General features: G+C 33.4%; 5 protein-coding genes and 1 non-coding gene across 6 annotated transcripts; 1 reads left to right on the top strand and 5 right to left on the bottom strand.

The window, feature by feature from the left end:
- Window positions 1-3602: 3602 nt before the first annotated feature.
- On the top strand, window positions 3603-4254 carry LOC108342677 (uncharacterized). Its single transcript, XM_017580471.2, has one exon. It carries the CDS (start codon window positions 3732-3734, stop codon window positions 4068-4070), a length of 339 nt encoding a protein of 112 aa, XP_017435960.1. The 5' UTR covers window positions 3603-3731; the 3' UTR covers window positions 4071-4254.
- A 117-nt stretch (window positions 4255-4371) lies between these two features.
- Window positions 4372-6813, bottom strand: LOC108343506 (probable serine/threonine-protein kinase PBL23). Its single transcript, XM_017581831.2, has 5 exons — window positions 6509-6813; window positions 5899-6080; window positions 5625-5814; window positions 5144-5535; window positions 4372-5050 (listed from the first exon to the last, which is right to left on the bottom strand). The coding sequence occupies exons 1-5, from the start codon at window positions 6633-6635 to the stop codon at window positions 4766-4768; spliced, it is 1176 nt and encodes a 391-aa protein (XP_017437320.1). The 5' UTR covers window positions 6636-6813; the 3' UTR covers window positions 4372-4765.
- A 2126-nt stretch (window positions 6814-8939) lies between these two features.
- Window positions 8940-10491, bottom strand: LOC108343507 (pentatricopeptide repeat-containing protein At1g61870, mitochondrial). Its single transcript, XM_017581832.2, has one exon. It carries the CDS (start codon window positions 10349-10351, stop codon window positions 9188-9190), a length of 1164 nt encoding a protein of 387 aa, XP_017437321.1. The 5' UTR covers window positions 10352-10491; the 3' UTR covers window positions 8940-9187.
- Window positions 10492-10939: 448 nt separating this feature from the next.
- Window positions 10940-11011, bottom strand: TRNAW-CCA (transfer RNA tryptophan (anticodon CCA)). The gene has a single exon. It is a non-coding gene; the product is annotated as a tRNA-Trp (tRNA).
- An 811-nt stretch (window positions 11012-11822) lies between these two features.
- On the bottom strand, window positions 11823-14853 carry LOC108341017 (derlin-2.2). Its single transcript, XM_017578619.2, has 6 exons — window positions 14526-14853; window positions 14081-14180; window positions 12685-12899; window positions 12525-12608; window positions 12332-12385; window positions 11823-12235 (listed from the first exon to the last, which is right to left on the bottom strand). Exons 1-6 carry the CDS (start codon window positions 14622-14624, stop codon window positions 12053-12055), a joined length of 735 nt encoding a protein of 244 aa, XP_017434108.1. The 5' UTR covers window positions 14625-14853; the 3' UTR covers window positions 11823-12052.
- Window positions 14854-19189: 4336 nt separating this feature from the next.
- Window positions 19190-20248, bottom strand: LOC108342469 (15.4 kDa class V heat shock protein). Its single transcript, XM_017580251.2, has 2 exons — window positions 20048-20248; window positions 19190-19648 (listed from the first exon to the last, which is right to left on the bottom strand). Exons 1-2 carry the CDS (start codon window positions 20187-20189, stop codon window positions 19383-19385), a joined length of 408 nt encoding a protein of 135 aa, XP_017435740.2. The 5' UTR covers window positions 20190-20248; the 3' UTR covers window positions 19190-19382.
- Window positions 20249-23391: the final 3143 nt, after the last annotated feature.

Here is a 23391-nt window from a genome sequence, read left to right as displayed (position 1 = left end):
CAACCTTGCCTAATAATGCCGCAATTACCACTTTTTAATTTGACCACTACAATGAACTTTTCCATTTGGCCACACAATGGTGAAAACTGAAAAGAGTGGGTTCGGTACACTTTGTATAACCTACATTACTATTTCTAGATTGATGAACAAGACAAGCAACAAGAGGTGAACCAGTGATAATAATTAATCTTCTTCTACGACCCCAATAACATAATTCCCAAAAAGACTTTCTAGAATATGAAACTACAAGAATAACCTCTAATTCCTTCATTGAAGTTGACAACATGAGCAAGTGTTGCAAGGAATCTCTTCAAGCTTCAAAAGATAAATATAGGTGGCTCTAATAAACTTGTTATATCACATGTAGCCACGGATTTTCTTTCATGTTGCCAACATTTACCAACAAGTCTTTTGAAAGTGATTTTGTTTCGAGGCAGAAGAATATCCAACATTACCCATTGTCGTCTTTTTTGTTTGTATTCATCCTCAGTCTTCAAAAAAGTTATATCTTTGTCATGTAGAGAGATTGGAATTTGAAGAACCATAATTCATAATTCCCTTTACTATAATTTAAAAACTCTGAAAATTTTGTAGGTGACACCAACATTTAGATAAACTAGCCTAATTTAAAAAAAAAAATGTCCTTTTTTAAGTATTGAATATTTTTTATTCAATAATTAAAAAAAAGATATTTAAATTGTATTGTACTGGTGTGGTGGGCCAAAATATATGTGTGTTTGTTCTTTGCCAGTTGTGAAACGTATGGATCGAAAGCAACATATCTGGATAACAACAGTCCTTTGTCTGTCTAATTAACCTCTAGTTACCCACATAATTTTAAGCTATGACCTACTACCAAAAAATTTGATTATTTATTTTTTAATAAAAAATGTATAATATATTCTATTTATAATTGAATTAAAAGGTTTGTTAAGTCTAATCTACTTGAAATAGATAACAAATATATTTATTTATTTTGTGAGTAGTATAAAATTGTAATTAGTTTTAAAGTAGAGTACAAGTACACTGTTTTGGGTGGTTTAGGCAAGTTCCTCAAATAGACGGTAGTCAAAGTCTTGATTTGGAATATTATAATATAATATAATATAATATAATATAATATAATATAATATAATATAATGTGATCTTTGAAATTATGATTTATAACAGTCAAACTCAAACTTGTTTGCCTTTTAAAATACAGTTTGGTTTTATCGCTAATCACTAACACAATCTGTTTACGTCACCGTGAGAGTCGTCACGAGATTTCTTCTATTATTATTGTGACAATTTACTTCTTATAACTATTTCTAAAGCTCTAAAAACACTATCTTGTGGCATATATATAGAGAAGAAAGAAAGGGTCAAAAGAAAAACAGAACGAAAGGAGGAAAGAACGATCTAAAAACAAAGTGCAAAATGTTTTGATACAGTTTGATGAATAAGTGAACTAGTTAAGAAAATATTAAAGAATAATTAACAAAAATATGCAAATAATAATAAAAAAATATACATAAATTCTTCCTATCCAAATTTGGTAAATTAAGTTTATTTACTTAAATTTTTCTCTCTTATCTAAATTTTTTAGTTTCAATTATGAAAAAAAATGATATTTTAAAAAGTTTTATGATATAATGCAGAATAAAAAACAATAACAATATAAAAGATAACTTCAAATCTTGTAGTAAATAAATGAATAAATAGCAGAGTATCTGTAGTTCAATATTTGCATGCTGCCAAATGTATTTATGTTGAAAGAATATCAAAATTGAAAGAATAACAGTGAAAAAGTGTTGAAAAGCGAAAAAAGATACGTGCGTATCTAAAACCAAAATACCACTAAAATAACAATGGATAAGGTATAATTTGTTTTTTATTTTTAAACTGGAGTTTTTTTTTTCTTGTTATGATTTTACATGTACAAAAGTATGGGACTCTTTCAAAACATTTTTCTTTAGTATAATGAAAGCTAAAAGGATTTTGATATCCCTAACTAACATCTATAATTTGGTTCGAGAACTTTGAAAATAACATCAAATAATCAGTTTTAAGTTAAATAAATCTAATACCAGAATAATTAACAAGGAAGGAAAACCATTTCCTTTAAGGGCATTTTGTACATGGTACCAAAATTTTACCTTTTCTTTTTTGTGCATATTTTATTTATATATAGATTCCAGTATTCCATTTGTTTTAATATATTTGTTTCTTATGATGAAATCTCTTCTACCTAACTTTTTGTATTGTCATCTTTTTCCATTATAAGAACAATTATAGTTATTAACTTATTTGTAAGATGAGTTAAAAAGCAATACAAATTCCTCAATACAATCTTATTTCTTATTCACCTATTCGTATTAATAATTACATTTATATTACTCTCATTTTATAATAATAATTAGGTTTAATTAATAATTTAATTTCTATATTTAAACATATGATTTTTTTTTCATTTTTATATTTCTTTTTCAATGTTAATTTTGTTAAATTAACATTAACACACTTTGAAAGTATCACCTGTAAAAATTTGGATTATATTTATTTTTATCTTTTTTTTCATCCATATTTTTTCACCTTTCAGCACCTCCCACCATTACATGTTTTTATTATAAGATTTGAAACCTTCCATTAATTTTTTTTTTAATTTGAAAATTTCCTCTCCCATTAAAAAAAACTGAGAAAATAACTTTTAAGTCACTAAATTTACGTATTTATACTATTGTGAAATTCTCCTGAAAAATGCAATTAAATATAATTTATTCACAAAATATTTACGAGAAATTTATAAAATTTAAAATTAAATAAATATAATAATTGAGTCTACTCACGTGTTTAAATTTATTTTTAAAATTTGAGATTCAACTCATTTACCCTCCAAATTGTGAGAGAATAAGCTTACATATTTACATTTCATATCCCCTGTAGAATTAATTGGTCCGATCCAAGTGAATGATACCTCTTTTACTTTTCATTGATAGAAGAAGAAGTTGAATTGAAAATAGATTTTTGGAATGTTAGGTAGGAAATCCAACACTTTCACTTTATTTGTTTATGATCAAATGGAAATATCATCTGCCCTGGACAACATAGCAATCACGCCCCAAAAGAACTGTCACACCATTAAAAAAATGACCTCTCTTTCCACTTGCCAAGCCATGAATGGCGGAGAATAACTTTGACCTGACAAATAAAGAACATTAAAAGACAACCACTGATTTTTGTGCTTTTCTTTTTCTGCATAGGAAATTCGGAGGAATTTAAGGTTACAGAAAACCCCATTTCATATAACAAGTACTATTGCCAATAATGCAATAATAGTCTTTGGTCAGACAATGTGTGCCACACTATTCAATACTGCAATGTGTTTGTGATGTGAAACGCTACAAAATCACCAATCTCTCTGAGCGTTTCACCATATGGTAACTATTTTAGCAGAATTCCTAACAGTTACTCAAAAAGGGTATAGTATTATTTCCGGAAAACAAGCACTGGAGATCACGATAATTTCAACTTTTTAAAGTTTCAATTATGGGAAATTTCATGCTTTTTGCTTTTCATAAAGCAACTAAGTTTTAAACTATTTAATAATGACCAAAAGATGGATGCTCCAAATTGAAAATTAAGAACCACGACCACTATGTTCTTCATGTGGAAGCCTCACTCGTTTCAATAGTAAAATTGTGCATTATATATAAAGAGTGGTGCCATGAGAACTAGTTAGTGCAGTTGAAATGGCTGCTCCTGTTGCTATAGGGACAAGGGGCACTATTGGATCTCTAGTCAGGAAGGAAATTGAATACTTCACTATGTTTGAGTTAGACAGAAGAGGATGCTCAAAAAAGCCTCAGCAACAATTTGTGGACATGGTTTCTGGCAGAAGCTATTCCATTTCAAGGCCTAGTTTCTGGGAGTTGCTAACTACATGGAAGAGGAGGAAGAGAAGAGGCTCAAGTGGGTTCCTTCCAAAAATTTGTTCTGCTGCTGAAGTAGCTGAAGGCAATCAGTTAAACCAGATTCCTGGTTACAGCTACAGGATCCTCAGGAATGATATCAACAGCTTTCAGCTCTAAGTGACTCTTGAGTTAGTGTGCACTAGCTTTTTGTGGGGAACCAAAACTTACAATATATCATTTTATTCTTCATGCTATGTTGCCTCTCTTGGGCAACTTTTTAAAATTTTATGCTCATGTCATTTTCATTTTTTGTCGCATCTTGTGCTTCAATGCCTTGTTACTGCTGGCTTTTCAGATGTCAGATTCAGTTTAAGATCAGTTTTCTACTAGTAAATGGATGATGGCATGTTCTACATACATTTAGCGAAAATAGTATTTGTAACTGAGGAACATAAATAAAGTTGATAGGAACCCAAGACAGATTACATGCTTTTAGATATTTCTGATATCGTTTTTCAATCAGATACAATTTCGCTCATTCACATATTATATGCTTAATCTCTAATGAAACTCAATGACTGAAGAACAATACCAAAGCATTTAAGAGACTTTATATGTTAGTGTTTTGTCCTTCAGGATCTCAGTGTCTCCTCATGTTCAAACGAAATAGAAACAGAAAGTCGATATAAGTTGCTGAACGAAAAAACACCGTTGAATTAGAGGGAGCCTCATATCAGTTCCATAAGGGAAGAATTACAGCTAAAAAAGGAACTGTAGAATGTTACGAAGACAGAATTGCATGCAAGCACTTTCATCTTTCTACAACAATTTTTGATGTATTTTTGCAGTAATCCTAGACTGTGTGTGGTGAACTACGTCCTTTCGGATCCAGCAGAGCTTAGAACTCTGAAAGATTCAACATGGCCTGCACATTTTATAGAGTCTCCGGCTATGTCTTGGTCTCCAACTTTGTGCACTGCTAAATGTGCAAGAGCCGTCACAACATCGTCCATGTAAGGTCGTGTTTCAGGTTCCTCTTGTAAACACATTGCTGCCACTGCAAGCGATTGAAATAGACCCTTCACGGGGAACTGACCTTTAAGCAAAGGATCAGCCATTAGAGTAAACTTCGTTCTGTCCTTAAACAAAGGTTGTGCCTGACAAATACCAAAAAAAAAGTACAAAAAATTCAGTTATGTGTTATGAGAACATTAATGACAACCATGGACATGTTTTGTTCTGTAGCATACCCAATCAATCAAGTTTTGCTCTGCTGTAGCTCTTGAAGTGTCATATACTCTCCTACCCGATATTATTTCCAAAAACACAACCCCAAAACTATAAATGTCCGACTTTGTGCTGAGTTGACCTCTAGCAGCATACTCTGGTGCACAATAACCAAAAGTTCCCATCACCCTGCTTGTCACTTGCTCCATCCCTTCTTTAGGACCAATCTTAGCCAGCCCAAAATCAGAGAGCTTTGCATTGAAGTTATCATCTAACAGTATATTAGATGATTTGAAATCACGGTATATGATAGGTGTATCTTCACTGCTGTGCAAATATTCAAGTCCTTTAGCTGCTCCCTCTGCTATTTTCATCCTGGTCTTCCAATCTAAAGGCTCCTTACCTTCACCTATGTCTGACATCAATAAAATCTAGTTAGAGTTGCATAATATACAATGTGTTTCTGTAAAGCTAAGTCCATACCAGAATTTTCTGTCATCATACCTAGAAGGTGATTTTCCAAACTCCCATTGGCCAGGAATTCATAAACCAAAATCCTATAATGGTCATCTGCACAATAGCCAATGAGCCTCACAAGGTTTGGGTGTTGAACCATACTTAACATCAAAATTTCTGCAAAAAATTCTCGTGTTCCTTGTGCTCCGTCCCTGTTCAGTACCTTCACAGCTACAGTCTGAACACAAAATACTTTACATTAGATTTTCACAACCTTGTGTAAAACTCAAAGCATTATTAGATAATAAAATACGAGGCAGACTTGTTCAACACTTTTCATGTATCCTTTGTAAACATTCCCGAATCCACCTTCACCGACCAGGCAATCAGAACTGAAGTTGTCTGTTGCTTCAAGAAGCTGTGCATATGTGAATACTTTGACATCATTTTTTACAATTCCAAATTTTCTTATCTCTGCGTCTATTTGCCTGTTCCTGCTGCTGCCTGCAATTTGAGATCACCCAGTTATTATAAAATTATTCATTCACATGCAATATGATATTTTCATGCATGATGCTCGTAGAATTAGGAAATTCATTACATTCAAGGAAGAATTTCAGCTGAATTTAGAAATACAGTTAAATCAAACAAAATGAAGGAATTAATTGGTAATAATTCCTTAAGAAGAAAAAAATCTTCATCACGAGACATCCTTATATCCTGAAAAAATGTTACTGCAGGGAGGGCTAATCTCCACCCAGATAACGTTAAAGAAAGTGACAGAAAATGATTAAAAAAAATAAACTGGCATAAACATTACGATGAAAGAAAGGGTTAAAAGAATAAAAAGTGGATTGTTTTGAATGTAATAATAATGGGGTTGGAATTAGAAAAGATTAATATTTATATCAGCAATGAAGCATACGACATACCTGTTTTAAGAGACATAGCCGCAGCTACTGATTTGAATGTTCTTCTTCCTTTGGAAACTTTGGTGGAGACTGCCCCGTTAGAGGTTGGTTTGGTGTCTGATTTGCAGCAGCATGGGAAGCAACTCATTTTCGGAGACCTTGTTGATGGTTGGCTACAAACCTTGAAAAGATTTGTAATCAACCAACACAATAATCTCCAGAAAAAAAATTGTATGCACAAAGCTTATGAAAACAAAAACAGAATAACGGTCGGTAGGTAGGAGATGGCTAAATTTTCTAAACTGTAAGCCCTTATTCAGGGTCAAAATACTTTAAATTTCTGTTTCGTATTTGTTTTTAATTACTTATTTTAGTTTTGAGCATCGAAATGAAATTCTTTAACATAGTTATTCTTAGCTGGTTTTCTCTGACACGTAGAAAGAAAAGGAATTCTGACAAAGACAACAACTTCTTCTTACCATGTTTTACGATCTCTTTTTTCAATTGGAAATTGGAATTAAATAAACACGTAGATAACCTTTTTCACTTTAAAAAACACTTGGCCTTCTAGCCTAGAAAATCTAGTGACGTAGAAAATAAGGATGAGCTAGATGCAAATAAGGTAAACACATTGTTTTTAGGTAAATTCATTCTATTTTTGAACCTTGCATGGGAATAGTCTGTTCGTTTATTTATTTTAGTTGTACATAAAAATAATCCTAGTTTGAGGCGTCATTATACATACAGTTTTTTATTTTATTTTATTTGAGTTTGCTTTTTGAGTATCTCTATTTTGATGGTACCTATCCTTTGGTAGAAACTCCTTTCAACTTGAGGTATTATAAGAGAGGTTTTGTTTTTGTGATTAAAATAAGATTATTTTAGTGACAATTACGGGTGTTATTTTTCATTTCCTGATAACTCCAGTTAAATAAATTATGTGTATATTTAACATGAGGTGTGGATACATGAGACCTTAAACGTACCCTATTAATTGAAATTCACAAATTCGTAAAATAGTTTTTTCATTCAATTATTAAACTGAACAATGAAAGCACAAATAGGAGGCATGTGTGACAAAAACGTGTATGATATATGGAAGTATAAATCTGGATATAATGAAAGAAACTTCTGCCTTAATGTTTTTGTGAGTTGGAGTATCTCAATCTTTTTCAATTTTTATTTGGGAAGGGTTTTATGGCACTTAGATTTTAATTTAATGTTTTATTTATATTTTGTAAAAGGAAATGTGTTTTTAAAGTTAATTTCTTTCATAATTTAGTATTTTGTTTATAAAATTTAAATTTTATGTCATGACAGCATATGTTAATAAAAGCTTTAATAATATCCGAATCTTAAGTTTTATATAATGATCAAGATCATATAAACTTTGAACGTTAAGCTTATACCCTTGCATATGTACAACATATTCACTTGTATGGATATTCGAACAAAGATTTAATATCCAACTAAATTTGGGTTTGTTTTTGTGTTATATTTAACTGAGTGTCCATCCAAACATTTCCCTCTTCCTGTTTTTGTCTTATAGATTCGAAAAATTCCGTTCAACACGATTCAAATGCAAAAATAAACATTAATTCATATTTAGAGGTTGTTGTAAAAAACACCACTTGTTCTTAAAAAAAATTATTTATATGGAAATTTGTAAACAGAACCAAACAAATAATCCAAAATAGTGAATTTGTAAAGCAATTATCCGAGCACAATGCATGACACAGACTAAGCTACTAACTAATTATCATTTTTACAAGCCATACACATACATCTATTTGGAGATAATTTATTTCGTGCCGTCCAAAATTATTACATATAATAAGATTACTTTTCTAAATCTTAAATAAGTTCAAATACTTTTGCATAAAGCGATCCAGTGTTAGTTTGCGCTTATCCAGTGTTACCCAGTTTTTTAAATCAGCGATAACACATACTAGAACAAGTGCTTTAAAAGATTTCATCCCTCATGTACTTTTCAGATACAGCACTCCTTTGAAGGAAGCACGATGCTTGAATTCCTCCCATTCCTATATTCCAACGACTAAAAGAACCATTACATCAAGAGTTATAGTTGAAGGTGGCAATTAACGTTAACACTTCTATTTAATACTCAATATGCATTTAAATGTAGAGACATTTACTATTGGTTCAGTATTATCTACATGAATTATACTAGCATTAGCAACACGCAATGCATAAATTCAGTAGAATGGAACATGTCAACGGGTCAAATGTCGTATTCTATTAACATTTAAAATCAATAGAACTATTGTATCAAAACTAGCTTCTGGCTTCAGCAACTATGAAGGACGAGTAGAACAAGAAACTAAATGGTTATAATGTAATATACAGGTCTATAAAGCTCCCGTGAAGTGCAGCGTATAAGTCTCCTTTAAAAGAAAGAATAGGGCCAACGCAATATAAAGAGATAAAACAATAAGAAGCAATTCCAATTCTATTATTTCTCCAGGAAAACTAAGCATGCTCAACAACAGCAAAAATGTTAAATTAATTTGGTAGATTACCAGTCCCCAATGAGTTCATTTGAGCAAGCAAAAGGCCAATGGCCAGAGGAAATGGCGAAAAAACCTTTCCTAAGCTCTGATGTTCCATAGATAATTCAATTTTCAGTGCTCCCTTCCAATTGATCAAAGATTATACAACACAAGGAGACCACAATCTTCCTCACTGTGACAACCCAGATTCAATCTCATCCCACTTGTCCCCATTCTCAGCAAACTTCTCCTTGATCTGCTTAATAACCTCTTTCGCCTCGTTGACCTTCGACGCACCAGCAAGCCCATTTACAAGATTCTTCATTGTGGTAAAATTCGGTACCCAGCCTTTCCCCATACACTCCTTAGCAACCTCCAACGCCGCCTCAAGCTCCCCAGCGCGACACAGAAAATGCACAAGCGTAAAATAACACTCACCATCAGGGGAGTACCCTCTCATCTTCATGTCCCTAAACAACCTCTTGGCCTCCTCAAGATCCCCCTCTCTGCAAAAACCATGGATCAAACAAGCATAGGTAACCGAGTTCGGCTTCCTCCTATTGCAAACCATTCCCTCAAGCAAAGCCTTGGCCTCAGAAGATCTCTTCAGCTTACACAAACTCTGAATCCTAACATTATAAGTACTGAGAGCAGGAAAAACACGATACTTCTCCTCCATCAGTTTCAATACCTTCCCCACCTCCTCAAACTTCTCCTCGCGGTAGAAACCAAAAAGCGCGTTATTCAAAGTGATGACATTAGGTTTAATGGAATTCCTATCCATCTCAGCCAAAACGGAGTAAATAGAGGTGGAAGAACCGGATTCAGCGAAGGCTTTGATAACGGTGTTATAAGTGTCTATGTCAGGTTGAATTGAATAGGTTTTAGGGAAATCGAGGTAGATTCGAGATACCTCTTTGTAGTTCTTGGCCAGCAGGGAGGCGAAGAGGAGGGAATTGAGGGATTTGACGGAACGAGGAGAGATATCGTCAGTGAAGGTACGGATGGCGTGGTCCAGCATGTTGGCCTGGCCGTAGAGAACGATGGCGTGGGAGAGGAACTTTTCGTTGCGGAGGTCGGGGCGGGATTTGAGATCATCGAGGAAGAGGCGGATGCCATCAAAGTGGTTAGCGGCGGCAAGCTTGGAGATGGCCAGGGAGAAGGCGCGACGATCTAGGTGGGATTCCGGGGTGAGGGAGGCAGCGCGGCAGATATCGAGGATGCGCTCCGGATTGGTCTCGGATTTGAGGAGGCGGAGGGCGGAGCGAGTCTTCTGCTTGGAGGTGAGGGGCGTGGAGGAGTTGGAAGAGAGGATGGAAGTGGAGAAGTGGCGGAGGCGGGAGAGGACTGACATGGCTAGGGCTAGGGTTTTACGGCGGAGGAGTGATGATGGACGGAGGTTTAGCGAAGGGGAAGACAGAATGAACAGAAGACAAGAGAGTGTGCTACGCAGGGTTTAGGGTGTGAATTGTGAACAGTCGAACAAAACGATGCGTTTTGACTTTTTCAATTTTCATGGATGGATTTTATTTAAAGCTTGATTAAACTTTTAACTCTTGATTTTGTTTGAGTTACTTTTCGTTTTTTTTTTTTAGTTTCTGTTGCTAACTTTATAAACCTAATTATCCTTTGGTTATGAATATGTTATAACAATATGATTCTATAACACTGTTAATAAACACAGTATATATAGTGTCATAATAATGGCTCGTGAAGATATGATATTATTATGAAATAAAATAAATAAATAAAAGTATAACTTTTGCATTGTTTTATAGGGTGAATATGTGATTTCTTGAAAAAAAAATGTATATTAGAAAGATAATTGATGATTAATTGACCTTTTTTTTAAGAGATTAACATGTTTAAGTTTGCATATAATTCAAAAGTAAACATTACTTAATTTTGGTAACGGAAAAACTTCAGATACATATTAAGAAGATGAACCTGACGTGAATCGAACACGCAACCTTCTGATCTGGAGTCAGACGCGCTACCATTGCGCCACAGATCCAATTTTTAATATTTGTATATATATTTAATATATTAATTAACTTTGTTATATTCAATAATTAGATCCTGAAAGAAACATGTAAATTTTATTAGAGATGTACAATTATATTTAATAGTTAAATTCTAAAACAAAAATAATTTTTCATATGTTTTTTTGAAATGGAAACATTTAAAATATAAAAATAATAACCATTATTGTCATGTAATGTGTATATATATATATATATATAGTATCTTTCAAATAGAAATTTGTAACTAATAACAATGACTCCTTAATTAGTCAATTAAACAAAATCATGCACATATATATAGTTTTAGTGGTTACATTTTGAAGTACTACTAGTCAGCTTCGCCAGTTGAATTGAATTCTATTAATAACTCTAGTTAAACTTTTGGGAGTATAGAGTAGATGAAGAAATAATTCTTAAAAATAACAAATACTATTCACTAGGTCAAGTGAAGTCTTCGCATTGACATATACACTTCCAATATTGTTTTAGGTAGAAATCGATGGTAATTTAATAAAATTCATGATGAAACATGTTATTAATTAATGATTTTGTTTCCCTGATTTTGAAATGTACTGTTTTTTATCTTAAAATTTGTTTAGGTAGTACCTTTAGATACTTCAAAATGTATCATTTCTTCACTAATTTTTTACCGCTAAAATATTCTATATTTCAAGTTCATCTTAAACTCCCATATAATTAGATTAAAAAAAATGAGATTTTACAAGTGTTTTATAGATGGAAAAACCAAATATGACGAATTAATTAGTTTTAAGAAAACTTGTGACTGCAGGGTCAAAAATATAAAAATAAAAAGGGGATATTAATATCATATCTACAGAATGGTGTCTGACAAACTACAATGAAAAAAGAGGAACTCATTCAGTTAAAACTCTGACATTCGACATATTGCCCCTTAAATCCTAATAATTAACAAATGCAAGAGAAAAAAGGATGTTTTAAATCAATATATTACACGGTCAACCGCTTCGCTGTTCCGTTGCTAATCCTCTACCCATTTCATGGCCATCCATTCAATCTTGGTGAAGTTCATCAGCTGGTGGGGGGGCAAATCTGACATTGGCAGGCCGTGCCACAACAACTGGGTCATCTGCAAACAGTGCTTTGATGAATGATGGTGTTTTTAGTGGCCTACGACCTGTCATCCGAGGATAAACATCTTCAAGAAAATAATATGCATGACCAGCAATCATTCCCTGAACATTGCAGTCAAGATTCACATTAGCTACCAGTTGTTCACAAAATGTATTGCTTAGGAATCAAGTATCAATACTAATGTATAAGAGGCATACCAGTAGATCCACCCAAGCACTGGCACCAACGAGTACAGAGAAACCCAAGAGAACCTACAAGCATAAACTTCGAGGTTAGGTTGCCTTTATTATAGGTTGGAACTTGAGCGAACGACAGAATATCAAAATCAAAGATAAATTTTTTGAAATATAAACCGGTCCATTGTTATCGTATCCTATACAGCTTACGCACCCATGGAAGGTAGGCAGCAGTGAAAGTAAACAGGCCCAGGAAACTCATATGAATAAAGGGATTCTGTTTGCTCCACACGTAAACCTGAAAAAAAGATAGATTATTTGAGACCAATTTAAACACCTGTACTGAACAACAAATATACAGAAATGCGATTTACCATCATAAACGTCAATGAGTTGCTCAAGAATATTATTTTTGCGAACGACTCTGACAAATACGGTATCATCCCCCCGAGAAGAACAATTCCAGTCAATACAGTGGCACCAAATAAAAGCATGTAAAAGAAATCGGCAGTTCTCCCTCTGAACGAGTTCTCCTCAAGAAGCTTGCAGTAACGTGCAAGAAAAAACATATGAAACAGGAAATCCAAGTCTGCGCATTTAATAAGAAAATACCATGTCAAATTTAGATGTGAGATGCACAATTTTCAATTAAATTTCAAACGATGATGACACAAACAACAATATGCAGGAGCTGCTGGCAAATGACAATATTCCGTAAGCAACGACAATACAGCCCCAGAAAATTTGACCACACAGGTTTATTATTAGAGGGAATTAGGAAATGTCCTTGTAATTCAGGAAAAACACAGGGGAATGTCAAGAACTAAATGTGCTGAAGGTGTGAATACAATATGCATCCAATAATCTAGCATTTGATAACCTAGTCCACAGACACAAAGCGCAAAAGAAAATAGGGGATGTGAGGATGAGGCAACCGTTTTATACAATAGACACCCATTTGATACAAGAGAGTTTACTAACTTAAACACATCAAACAATCAATGCAAGCTTCAGTCTCCCTTGCATAACACTACAAAAGGGCCATATTCAGAAATGCAAGATTTAATTTCCAATTTTACACGGGGGTTCAGTAAAGTCAAGAACTATGACCATGTGTATACGGAACAAGGACCATACTATACTCTCCAAGAAACAAGAATAAATATCATAAAGCAGTTTTATTGCTTCTGATAAGCCCACAAAAACTCATCTTTAATCAAGTAGTTTATTTCTGGGAACTATCATATTCATAGTCATTCTCCTTATGATTACGCCAGGGTCAATTGGATTGACCCCTTTTCCGAAATGTTGGTATATCCCAACTTCAGCTGTAGTCTTTCTTCACTAGTGCTCTGCTCAAAACAGCTGCAGTTCATTTAATGTAATTGCTCTCGTATAGTAATTTTCATCATGTGAGGATTGGATTCATGATGCTTAAAAATATGTACACTCCCATATAGAGAATTAATCAGGAGCGATCATACTCATTATCATATTATCGCATACATCTCTAACTGCCCAAGAGAGGGAGATTTTAGTATAAGATCTTCCTTAACTAAGAATAAAATTAGTTCCTCTCAAGTGACGTAAAAAAATCTAAGTATACACACACGAAAACAAATTCAAACGAAAATCAGTGACATAAACACGTTGACATAAAAAAATTGAGACCTTCTCCATATTAAAACTGAAAGCTAAAAATCAAAGCATCCACCACCGCCAATCCCAAAGAATATCAATTCATTAAACGGTAAGCAGCAGAAACTTTACCCATTTTACGAAAGTACAAGAAATTCGTAACCAGACGCCAAAACTGATATTGCTTCACCACCAATCGAGGATTCAAGTACAGATGATAAGGAGAAATTATCTGCAACACCACCAAAAACAGAATCCGTAAACAAAGAATTAGTCACCTGGAAGAAGTCAATCCTCCAGGCAAACAAATTGAAACAAACAAATTATAGAAATCACGCAAACTTCTCATCAGACCGAGCTAGCACAAATACGATCCAATCGCAGCTTCTTTAAACACTTCTTAAAATCAAGAATAAACAACCGGATTACCACATTAACGATTCTATTATCAAAACGAAAAAACAAATGAAATACAACAATTCTAAAACGGAAAGCCCAAATTAGACGCGTCGAATAGATAAGCAGAAAAGGGATTGGAAACCCTAAAAGTGTGAGAGTGCGAAGAAAGGTGTTTTACATCAAGGGAGCATCCGATGGTGGTGACAACTGCAGCTGTGAGATATGAGCGCGTGATAACGGGCATCTGCTTGTACCATTCTTCAACCGCTTGAGCCATTCTTGGGTTCCCTAATTTCTGATTACAAAGAACTGGGAAAGAGATCAATAGATTCAACTGCGATGGGGAAAATGAGAAACCAAGAAACGGTGTGATGATTTTCAATGTGACAGAAGAAGATAACAGACAAAAGAAGAAGCGATTTGAAGATGAAGAAGAAGTAGACGAGGACACGATGAATGACAAAGACAGCACGAATCAAGAAGAGCGTGGGATTGACGAACCAATCACATTAATCTTCTTTGTTTGCCTGGTTTTGGTCTTAGATTAATTTTAGGAAAAAATAATATAAATAGGTTTTGCATTTAATTAATTAGAATAAAAGGCAATCTTTTTTTTAATATCTTACAATTGGAGTGACTTAACATCTTTAACAATGAGTCGAAGTTAAATCTCTTACAAAAATATATAATCTTTGTTAATATTGAAAGGATTTACTAACTCAATTAAGAAATTAGGCATGTTGTACATATATGTCCCATCTCTACCCTCACACCCATCCTAATGCTACTATTCACTTCATTCTTACTTTCATTTAAATTATATATATATATATATATATATATATATATATATATATATATATATATATATAATTTTTTATTTTATATGTAACATTTTGTTTTCGTCCATACTCTTTTTTTTGTAATTGTTTGGGTTTCTAGGAAATCAATTTAAATATATAAAGTATTTTCTCTTTTATTTGAACATTTGTATAGATAAATTAAATACTTTTTATGTCTAATATCTAAATACTTCTACTCTTTTTTAATATTTTAATTTATTGTTTATTTATTTGTAAAGTATGAGAATAAAAATACATTTAAAATATTTATAAATTTAATTATGTTTTTTTAAAAAAACATGTATGTTTCTTAAATTTTATCAACTTTAATTCATTAATTTTATAAATTTAATAAATGTTTTGGTCTTATAAATTTTTATTTAATGCTGAAATATATAATAATAATATTTAATATTAAATAACGAGATATGATAATATTATTTTATAAAAGTTAATTAATTCAAATTGAAATAACAAGTATACGATTACGTATACTATCCATTAAGTTTAGATACGAACAGATTTTTTTATTCAAAAATACGTATGAAATAACGAAATTCATATTCGTCCTTCTCCCTTGTGATACTTAACTTATCTTTGGATCTAATAACAATATACTCTCATTCAGATGCATACAGTATTCATTCATCGATGCATACAATATACTATGTGATATTCAAAAAATACTCACTCAATTCTCAATATACATTGTTTACTCTCATTCATCGATCCATACAGTATTGGAAAGTTGTCTTAACTATGTAGGAGTTCAATCTATATTATTTTATAGTAGCATCCCAACATCTTGAGAACAACTACATTAAATATATTTTATATTTGATATTAGTTTTAGATTTAATAAATTAATACAGCACGCACCATATCTTTGCATGTCATGTAGAATATTTAAATAAAAAGAAACTGTATTGGATTCCTCCAATAAAAAGTTGTGGAGTTAGTTGTAAAAACCTAGAAAAATAGTGTATTAGGATAGATAGGTGCATTAAAATAATGAAACGAACATTTTATTTTAAAATAATTTTATAATATAAATAGAAATTTCTAAAGATAGGTTCATTATCTAAATACATTTTATCTCTTTAAAACATGGTTTCATTTCCTTTCTCTCAGATCTCTCTAGATTTTCTCACGCTTGGATCCTTTGTTTGACGATCACGAAGTGCCTAGGTGATCCAAACGTCGAGGGTTACAATTCCTACCGATCAATTTCTCATTTTGAGCCGGTAAGATTTGTTCCCTTTTTCTAGCTTTTTCTTGGATCTGTAACGTGCAAAGAAAATTTGTCTTTGCATGAGAATTTGGTCTCTCTTTCTTGATTCTTTACTTAATTTAGGTTCTAATGATGGTTTCCTATCACAAATCTGTGATTTGTAGGATTTTCTAGAGTTTTCTTGTGGTGCTAGCAAATGTCGGGGTTTCTTTGAGCCGTGCAGTGTTTTCTGAGGTAAGGGAAGCTAGATTTGTTTTGAATTAGTTGTTGGTAGTATATGCATGATAAATTGTAAATGTTGAATTGGTTGAACTGATTTTGGTTTTAAGATGTATGTGATGTGTAACTTGAATATGTGCAAATTGATGGTCTCTGTAATTAAACATGATTGGTTGTTGTAGGATCGGTAATTGGCAATATGAAAGGTTAGAAATCTGTTAGGAAGGTGTTTAGTTTTAATTTGAGATGATCTATATTTGTTTTAAGTTATTTGTGAGGAAGTAGAATAGTGATATTGAGAAGTTGTGTTAGAAGTTTAATTGGTGTGTTTGAGCAGCTTTGTTAAGTCAAATGTGACTGGTTTGAGCCCTTAAACTGGTCAAAAGTGTGTTAAAAGTGGTAAATTTGATTTTGGGTCTATAGGTTGTGATTTTAGCGGTTTTGAAGTAGGAATTGGTTCATAAACACTTTAGAATGACAATAGGAAGGTTTAGAAACATTTAGTCAAGTCTAATTAGGTATATAACACAATTTATGAGTGTTAGAAATTGGGAAAATAGTTAGAATTGGTAAGAGGGGTTTGAGTTGCATAATTCTGCAGAATTTCGTGATGTAGAATTATGCAGACTCGCTGAGCGAATGAATTCGCACAGCGAGTGGCCAGGGTGAGTGGTCTTTGTTTGAGCATTCGCACAACGAAAAGATGCGTTGTGCGAATGGTTGTGGCGAGTTGCTCTCTATCTGACGATTCGCACAGCTAATCATTTCGTTGAGCGACTGGTTGTGGTCTGGGGTCATTGCCAAATTAATTCGAATAGCGAAAGGGGACGCATAGTGAGTGTATGGGGGTTTGGGCCACTGTTTAAACTTTCGCATAGCGAGTTGGGGCGCTATGCGAGGGGTTGAGGTCTGGTGCCACTAGAAGTTTATTCGCACAACATGTTTGAGTCGCTGTGCGAGAAACTTTTAGATTCGCTATGCGAGAGGGTACGCTGAGCGAATGGTTCAAGTCTAGTTTGTTCTTTCCTTCTTTATTCTTAAGTGGTTTGAATGATGATCTAATTCATTTAATGTTATGTATGAATGTGTATTGAATTATACGAGTATCAAAGGTATGAATTGGAATTCATAGTGAAGGAAAGTATGATTTCAATGTGGTATAAGTGAGTTTCAAAGTGGAATCTCTCGATGAGATACAAGTATGTGTAGAATGAATACAGTGAGCTTAGTATTGGGGGTTATCCTAACACTCTAATGATCTTTCATTCTCACATAGAGATAATTGATTCATGTGGTGAGAGTAGTGGGAGGTCCTAGTGTAAGGCCTATTACGCGGTAACGGACTAACCTTGTGTGTGTGGTAGGGTGAAACCCATGGCAATGGCTTTGCAAAGCAATAGAGGCCACCACAAGTGCACAACCCGTCATAGTTCGGTATTCATTCTAAGTCCGGACAGTCAAGTCTAGGTTATAACAGTTAGTATGTTTGAGATGATTTATCTTGTTTGATTAAATCTTGAGTAGGTTGTATCTTAGGTAATTGTATGAATTCTTTTATATCTAGCTTACCCTTTTGCTTGTGATTGTGTTTTGTATGTTTAGTGTTCTTTCTTTGCAATGATCATCCTTTGGGTGTGAGCAGAGGGAGATGAAGTGCTTATGGAGCAAGCTTTGGAGGGCGAGGATGCAGCTGCTTAGTGTAGTTAAAATGTTTATTTTGGTGATAAATTTTGAAATACTCGCTTGTATATAAAGTTTTAAATTTTATAGTTATTTTGGATAACTGTAAAGTTAATACTTTATTTACTAGTCTATAATTATTTTATTATATTATTTTCTGACTATTATAACATGGTTTATGACTATATTTTGGGATGTTATATTAGCTATAATAATAACAGTGGAAGAAATAAATCTGTAATTCAACAAGAAAAACTTGAAAAAGAAAAGCATGCTACCGGACACAGAGAAAACAACGTCCCCATTGATGGGTAGAATTACTAGTATAGCATAAATCTTAACCGTTACTATTGACGGGCAAACAATGAATGAAGAAAACCTATGTCATGATGTTAATGATTCATGTGGTCTTTCAGTCTGAGGAGGTAAGTTGGCAACATGCAGCTGGAAAACATTTGTTTATCAAGACATGATTTGAGTCATAAGTGTTTTATTATGTCGCCATATATTAAGACAAGTTGTACTTAAATGCTCCTACTTCATTTGCTTTGATGCTCAGTCTGATCACGTGGATGTGATTCTTTTCCCAGTGGGAGTGGGACATGAACATATTCCACAGTTTCCTCACAATACAACTTGATAAAGATACAATATCGATTAGGGGACCCAAAAATATCTGCCTCCACTTGGGCCTGTTTGGATTTGTGGCAAGATCTTTTCTGTTATTAGTTATCCACAACACAAACACTTTGGAGTAACATTTAGTGTCCAATCTATCTTTTTCTAAGTTAGGTCAAGTAGGAACGTGTCGTAAGTTTGATATAAAAGATAGCTAAATATCTGCGACTTAAAATCTTGGTTGTCACATTTGAAAACAACAGAGAACAAATGGATCATAACTCACACCATTTTTGTACACAATAGCCACTGAGATAAGAGGAATATGGCCTAAATCATGCAAAACCAACATAACCAATGTTTCATCAAGAAGAAACCAATCACATGCACTAAACAGTATAGCTTCCTAATTAGAACAAGAACCCTTCTTCATTCATTCATTCATTCAAGCTGCTTTGGCTAGAACTTCCAAATTCTCAGACACATCAGCAGGGTCGATGTAGAAACCTCTTCTAATTGATCTCGGAACTGTAACAGTTAAAACTCCATCTTCATACCTAGCAGAGATGCCATCGAGATCAACCCTCCCAGGTAGCCTAAACTTCCTCTCAAACTTCCTTGCAGGTTCTGTGGATTCATCCACTGCTTCAGTTCTGATTATGAGGTACCTTGAATCCTCAACCTCCACTCTCAGCTCCTCTTTTCTCACACCTACCATGACAACCAAACATCAAATAAACAAACCAGTTCAAATATCTTGATGCAAATTATGAGAAAAGCCAAAAGAATTTAATTTTCACCTATAACCTATTACAAAACATTGTTGGTGTGCCTCGGAAATTGTCAAAGGAAACATACACTCGAGGCACCCAGAAAGAAATTGTGACCACAGATTCTGATACTAGAGTTTTTGTCAGAATTTCTGCTTCCTTCTTGGTGGTAAGTGTGCATTTCCTCTGATAGAACTCCTTTTGAAAAGTTAAATAAATTTGTTTATATTCAGTAATATAAAAATCCTTTACCATAATTGGAAAGAAAGAAAAGGAACACACGAGTAAGGGAAAGGAGTTTATTTAGTATTGTTTTGGCACGGGTAATTAAGGTGCTTACCAGGGATGTCAGCTGAAAAAATGTGAGACTGAGGGGTTTCTGTCCAGTGGACATAGTTTTGAGGGGTGAAATTGTAGGGAAAGAGAAGGTGAGAAGAGATGCAGTATTGCCAGGGAAGGGAGTGAGATGCTGGGAATTCCATTGTGAGGGAATTTGGAGTTTCCTTTTCCAGTTGATTTGGCTTTTGTGCTGTTGGTCAAAAAGGATATATAGGACTTGGTTGGTTTATTTTTACAGATACGTGGGCAAGTTGGAATCATGAATTCAACTTGTCAGACTCTGTCTGATCACTGCCTTTCAGATTAAAAAAAATCTACAAATCTAAATTAATTAAAATTTTAGATGAAAAGTATAGTATCAACTGAAATCGTATATATATATATATATATAATCCTTTTTTAATGTATTGTTTCTAAAAATAAATTTTATTAATAGTATCAGAACAATTAATTTGTCTTGCTAAACGACTTAAAATATTGTGAAAACAATAATATAACATACTTAAAGAAAAAAATATCATATAAAAAGATATTCACTCATATGGATTGAGTGAAATCTTGTGTAGCCTGAAAAATAATACTAAATGAAAGAAAAGGAGGGGAGAGCAAAAATGAAAGAGGTTTTGATTTCATGCACCTTTCCAGCATAATCAAGACGTAAAAGAATGATTATGCAGTACTCATAAAGTGATTCAATTACTTTAAGTCGATCCTTATGTATATTGATTAGAGTTTTCATTCTCAATTATACTGTAGTTAACAGTATCCAACGTGTATATAATGATATAGTTTCATTGAATTCTAATGCATATTTATATTAATTAATTAAACTTAACAATAAAAAAAATATGTGGGTCATTCACTGATTGAAATTGTCAAGACTCTTAGATCTTTTATTTCAGTCTGAGCCATAAAACAATTTAATATAGTTGTAACCATACAACAACTTGTAATACGTGATTCACTTATATCCGCCTCACTTCTTAAACGTATAGAACTTTGAATCCTTAATCTGTATAATGGAAGAACACTTCTTACTTTTCCATTTTTAAACAAATTAAATTCTTAAATCTATAATAAACAGAGAAAATAAATTAGTTTTTAGTGGGCTTTGCTGGAAATTTTGCTTTAACTAAAGATATCATCCACTTAAAGAAATAAAGTACACATTTATTCTAATTTTATAGAATTCAGTTAAATTTTAAATTAATTTTGAGTTAATAGTATTATAGATCCATCGAGTGATTACGCAAGTGATCTACGTACTAAATTCAATAAGAAATAAGTTCAATAATATTAGACAAGAGTAAGTTGGTATAAATCCCGTTTTATAAATTAACTTTGTAAATTTAAATCAAATTTGTAATCTGATTCCCATCTTAAAATCCACTATCTAATTATTCAATGGAAAATCAATATTTTCTTAAAATTTATATTTTTCTTTAATTGCTTTCTAAAGAATTCAAATTCTAAGGCAGATGAGAACAACTCTTTTGATGCTCTGAGATCTCTGTGGTCTCTGTGGTCTCTGTGGGAACAATCGGTACCGTTATAGAGTTGCGCAGCGGAATAAAATACTCGAAAAGCGTGTTACGGTCACAAATCAAGTTATGATGGTCCGTTTTTAGAAAATCAATTTTCTTAGAGAAAATTTAACAAACACTTGATGTGCATAAAACAGTAATGAGTGTAAGGAATAGAAAAGTTGACACAATGGATTTTTATCCTGGTTCGATTCAAAAGAATCTACGTCCAGTTGTTAATCACTATAAAAAGTGATTAACGATTTCACTAAAAATCAGTTTCAACAAAATACAATTAAGAGTGAATAAAAACATAAATATAAAACCTTCCTTCGACCAACGAAATGGAAGCAAGCAATCTACACTTTCCTTCGACTCCGGAACAGTGCAGAACAGTTCTTCCTTCGACCAACGAACCGGAAGAACTGCCAACTCGAAAAGAATCGCTCCGACCTTTGACTCACAAAGCAAGAGCTTCTCCTTTTCACGAGACTAGGCAGTGCAATGAACTAGCTTATGGAACTTCCTCAGATCACATTGTATTCTCAAAAGCTCAAAGTTATTTCTAAGAGTTTTGGAACTCACATATATAGCCAATTGGTCTGAGTTCGCAAAGATGAATTATAACTGCCGCAGATAATCGATTATTGTTAGTGATAATCGATTATTCGAGTCCGTTACAGGGTTTTCAAAGAGTGATAATCGATTATCCTGAGGAATAATCGATTATTCCAGAGACTTTGGCAGTTCTCATCAGAACTAGTGATAATCGATTATTTGGAGTAATAATCGATTATTCCAGAGCAACGAGGTTTTTCAGAAGGGCTCAGGATAATCGATTATAGCTTCTAATAATCGATTAAATGCATAGCAGTTCTAAAAATACAAATTTTTCTAAGTATTACACGTTTAAGGCTTTTCCTAATGCATTTATAATCTACAAATTGCTTTTAAAACAACTATAACAATGTATCATCTTTCAGCATCATCAAAATCATTTATCTTCAAATTTACCAATGCTCTTCATTGGTAACAATCTCCCCCTTTTTGATGATGATCAAAAATCACTTTTTAAAAGCACTTTGGGTTATCTGCAAAAGATACAAACTGATAGACAACAGTAGGAGTTAGTAGTAACTGCACATATTTCTCCCCCTTTTTGATCAGAAGCAAAAAGAGTGATAATGCTCCCCCTTAAGATGAGCTCCCCCTTAATTAAACAGGGTATGTACTAAAACAATAGATCATTTTATTCAGGAAAACATTAAAGATTACAAGGGAACATAAAGCAAAACATGATCATGATAAAACATCCTAGGAATTCAAAACAAACAAACATGAAAGCACAGTAAGCATAAAATCCTAAAGCTAAAATTCAGGACTTGGTGGTCTCTCTGGAGGTTGGAGATTAAAGTGATTTTCAATGTTTCCAATGCGAGTATCAAGGTCATTGAACTGGTCGATCACAAATTCTTCATGATTGTGTTGCCACTCATATATTTGTTCAAAGTGAGTTTGTTGAAAGAGACGCATATCCTCCAGTTGTTTTGACAGGTTTGCAAAATGCTCCTCCATAGTCAGGGATGAAGTTGAAGGCATGTGAGAAGGACCAGCATCAGCAGAGGTAGCAGTTTGGACTGGATCAACCATATGGGCGTCCATATCGTCGTTGACATTTTCGTGGTGATCATCATCCTTGTGAATTATCACACGGCCACGAGCAACAAAACCCATTTGGCGAAATGTGGTCTCACCAATTTCAGTGCCAATGGCTTGAATGGAGGTAGTGAGTTCGCCGTCCACACTTACACCTTTGTATTCT

Source organism: Vigna angularis, chromosome 6 (genome assembly GCF_016808095.1).
Source record: "Vigna angularis cultivar LongXiaoDou No.4 chromosome 6, ASM1680809v1, whole genome shotgun sequence".
Lineage (NCBI taxonomy): Eukaryota > Viridiplantae > Streptophyta > Magnoliopsida > Fabales > Fabaceae > Vigna > Vigna angularis.
This window is presented reverse-complemented; position numbering and strand designations above follow the sequence as displayed.

Bases quoted from the DNA above. Each gene is read 5' to 3' on its own strand.
- LOC108342677 (XM_017580471.2), top strand. From the start codon at position 3,732: ATGGCTGCTCCTGTTGCTATAGGGACAAGGGGCACTATTGGATCTCTA.
- LOC108343506 (XM_017581831.2), bottom strand. From the start codon at position 6,635: ATGAGTTGCTTCCCATGCTGCTGCAAATCAGACACCAAACCAACCTCT. The intron at 5,815-5,898 runs GTCTGCCTCGTA...TTTTGTGTTCAG, and splicing joins ACATGAAAAGTGTTGAACAA to ACTGTAGCTGTGAAGGTACT. The intron at 5,536-5,624 runs GTATGATGACAG...TATTGATGTCAG, and splicing joins TTTGGAAAATCACCTTCTAG to ACATAGGTGAAGGTAAGGAG.
- LOC108343507 (XM_017581832.2), bottom strand. From the start codon at position 10,351: ATGTCAGTCCTCTCCCGCCTCCGCCACTTCTCCACTTCCATCCTCTCT.
- LOC108341017 (XM_017578619.2), bottom strand. From the start codon at position 14,624: ATGGCTCAAGCGGTTGAAGAATGGTACAAGCAGATGCCCGTTATCACG. The intron at 14,181-14,525 runs GTAAAACACCTT...GTGGTGTTGCAG, and splicing joins CCATCGGATGCTCCCTTGAT to ATAATTTCTCCTTATCATCT. The intron at 12,900-14,080 runs GTAAAGTTTCTG...TTAAATGCGCAG, and splicing joins CTTGTACTTTCGTAAAATGG to ACTTGGATTTCCTGTTTCAT.
- LOC108342469 (XM_017580251.2), bottom strand. From the start codon at position 20,189: ATGGAATTCCCAGCATCTCACTCCCTTCCCTGGCAATACTGCATCTCT. The intron at 19,649-20,047 runs GTAAGCACCTTA...TTGTCATGGTAG, and splicing joins TTTTTCAGCTGACATCCCTG to GTGTGAGAAAAGAGGAGCTG.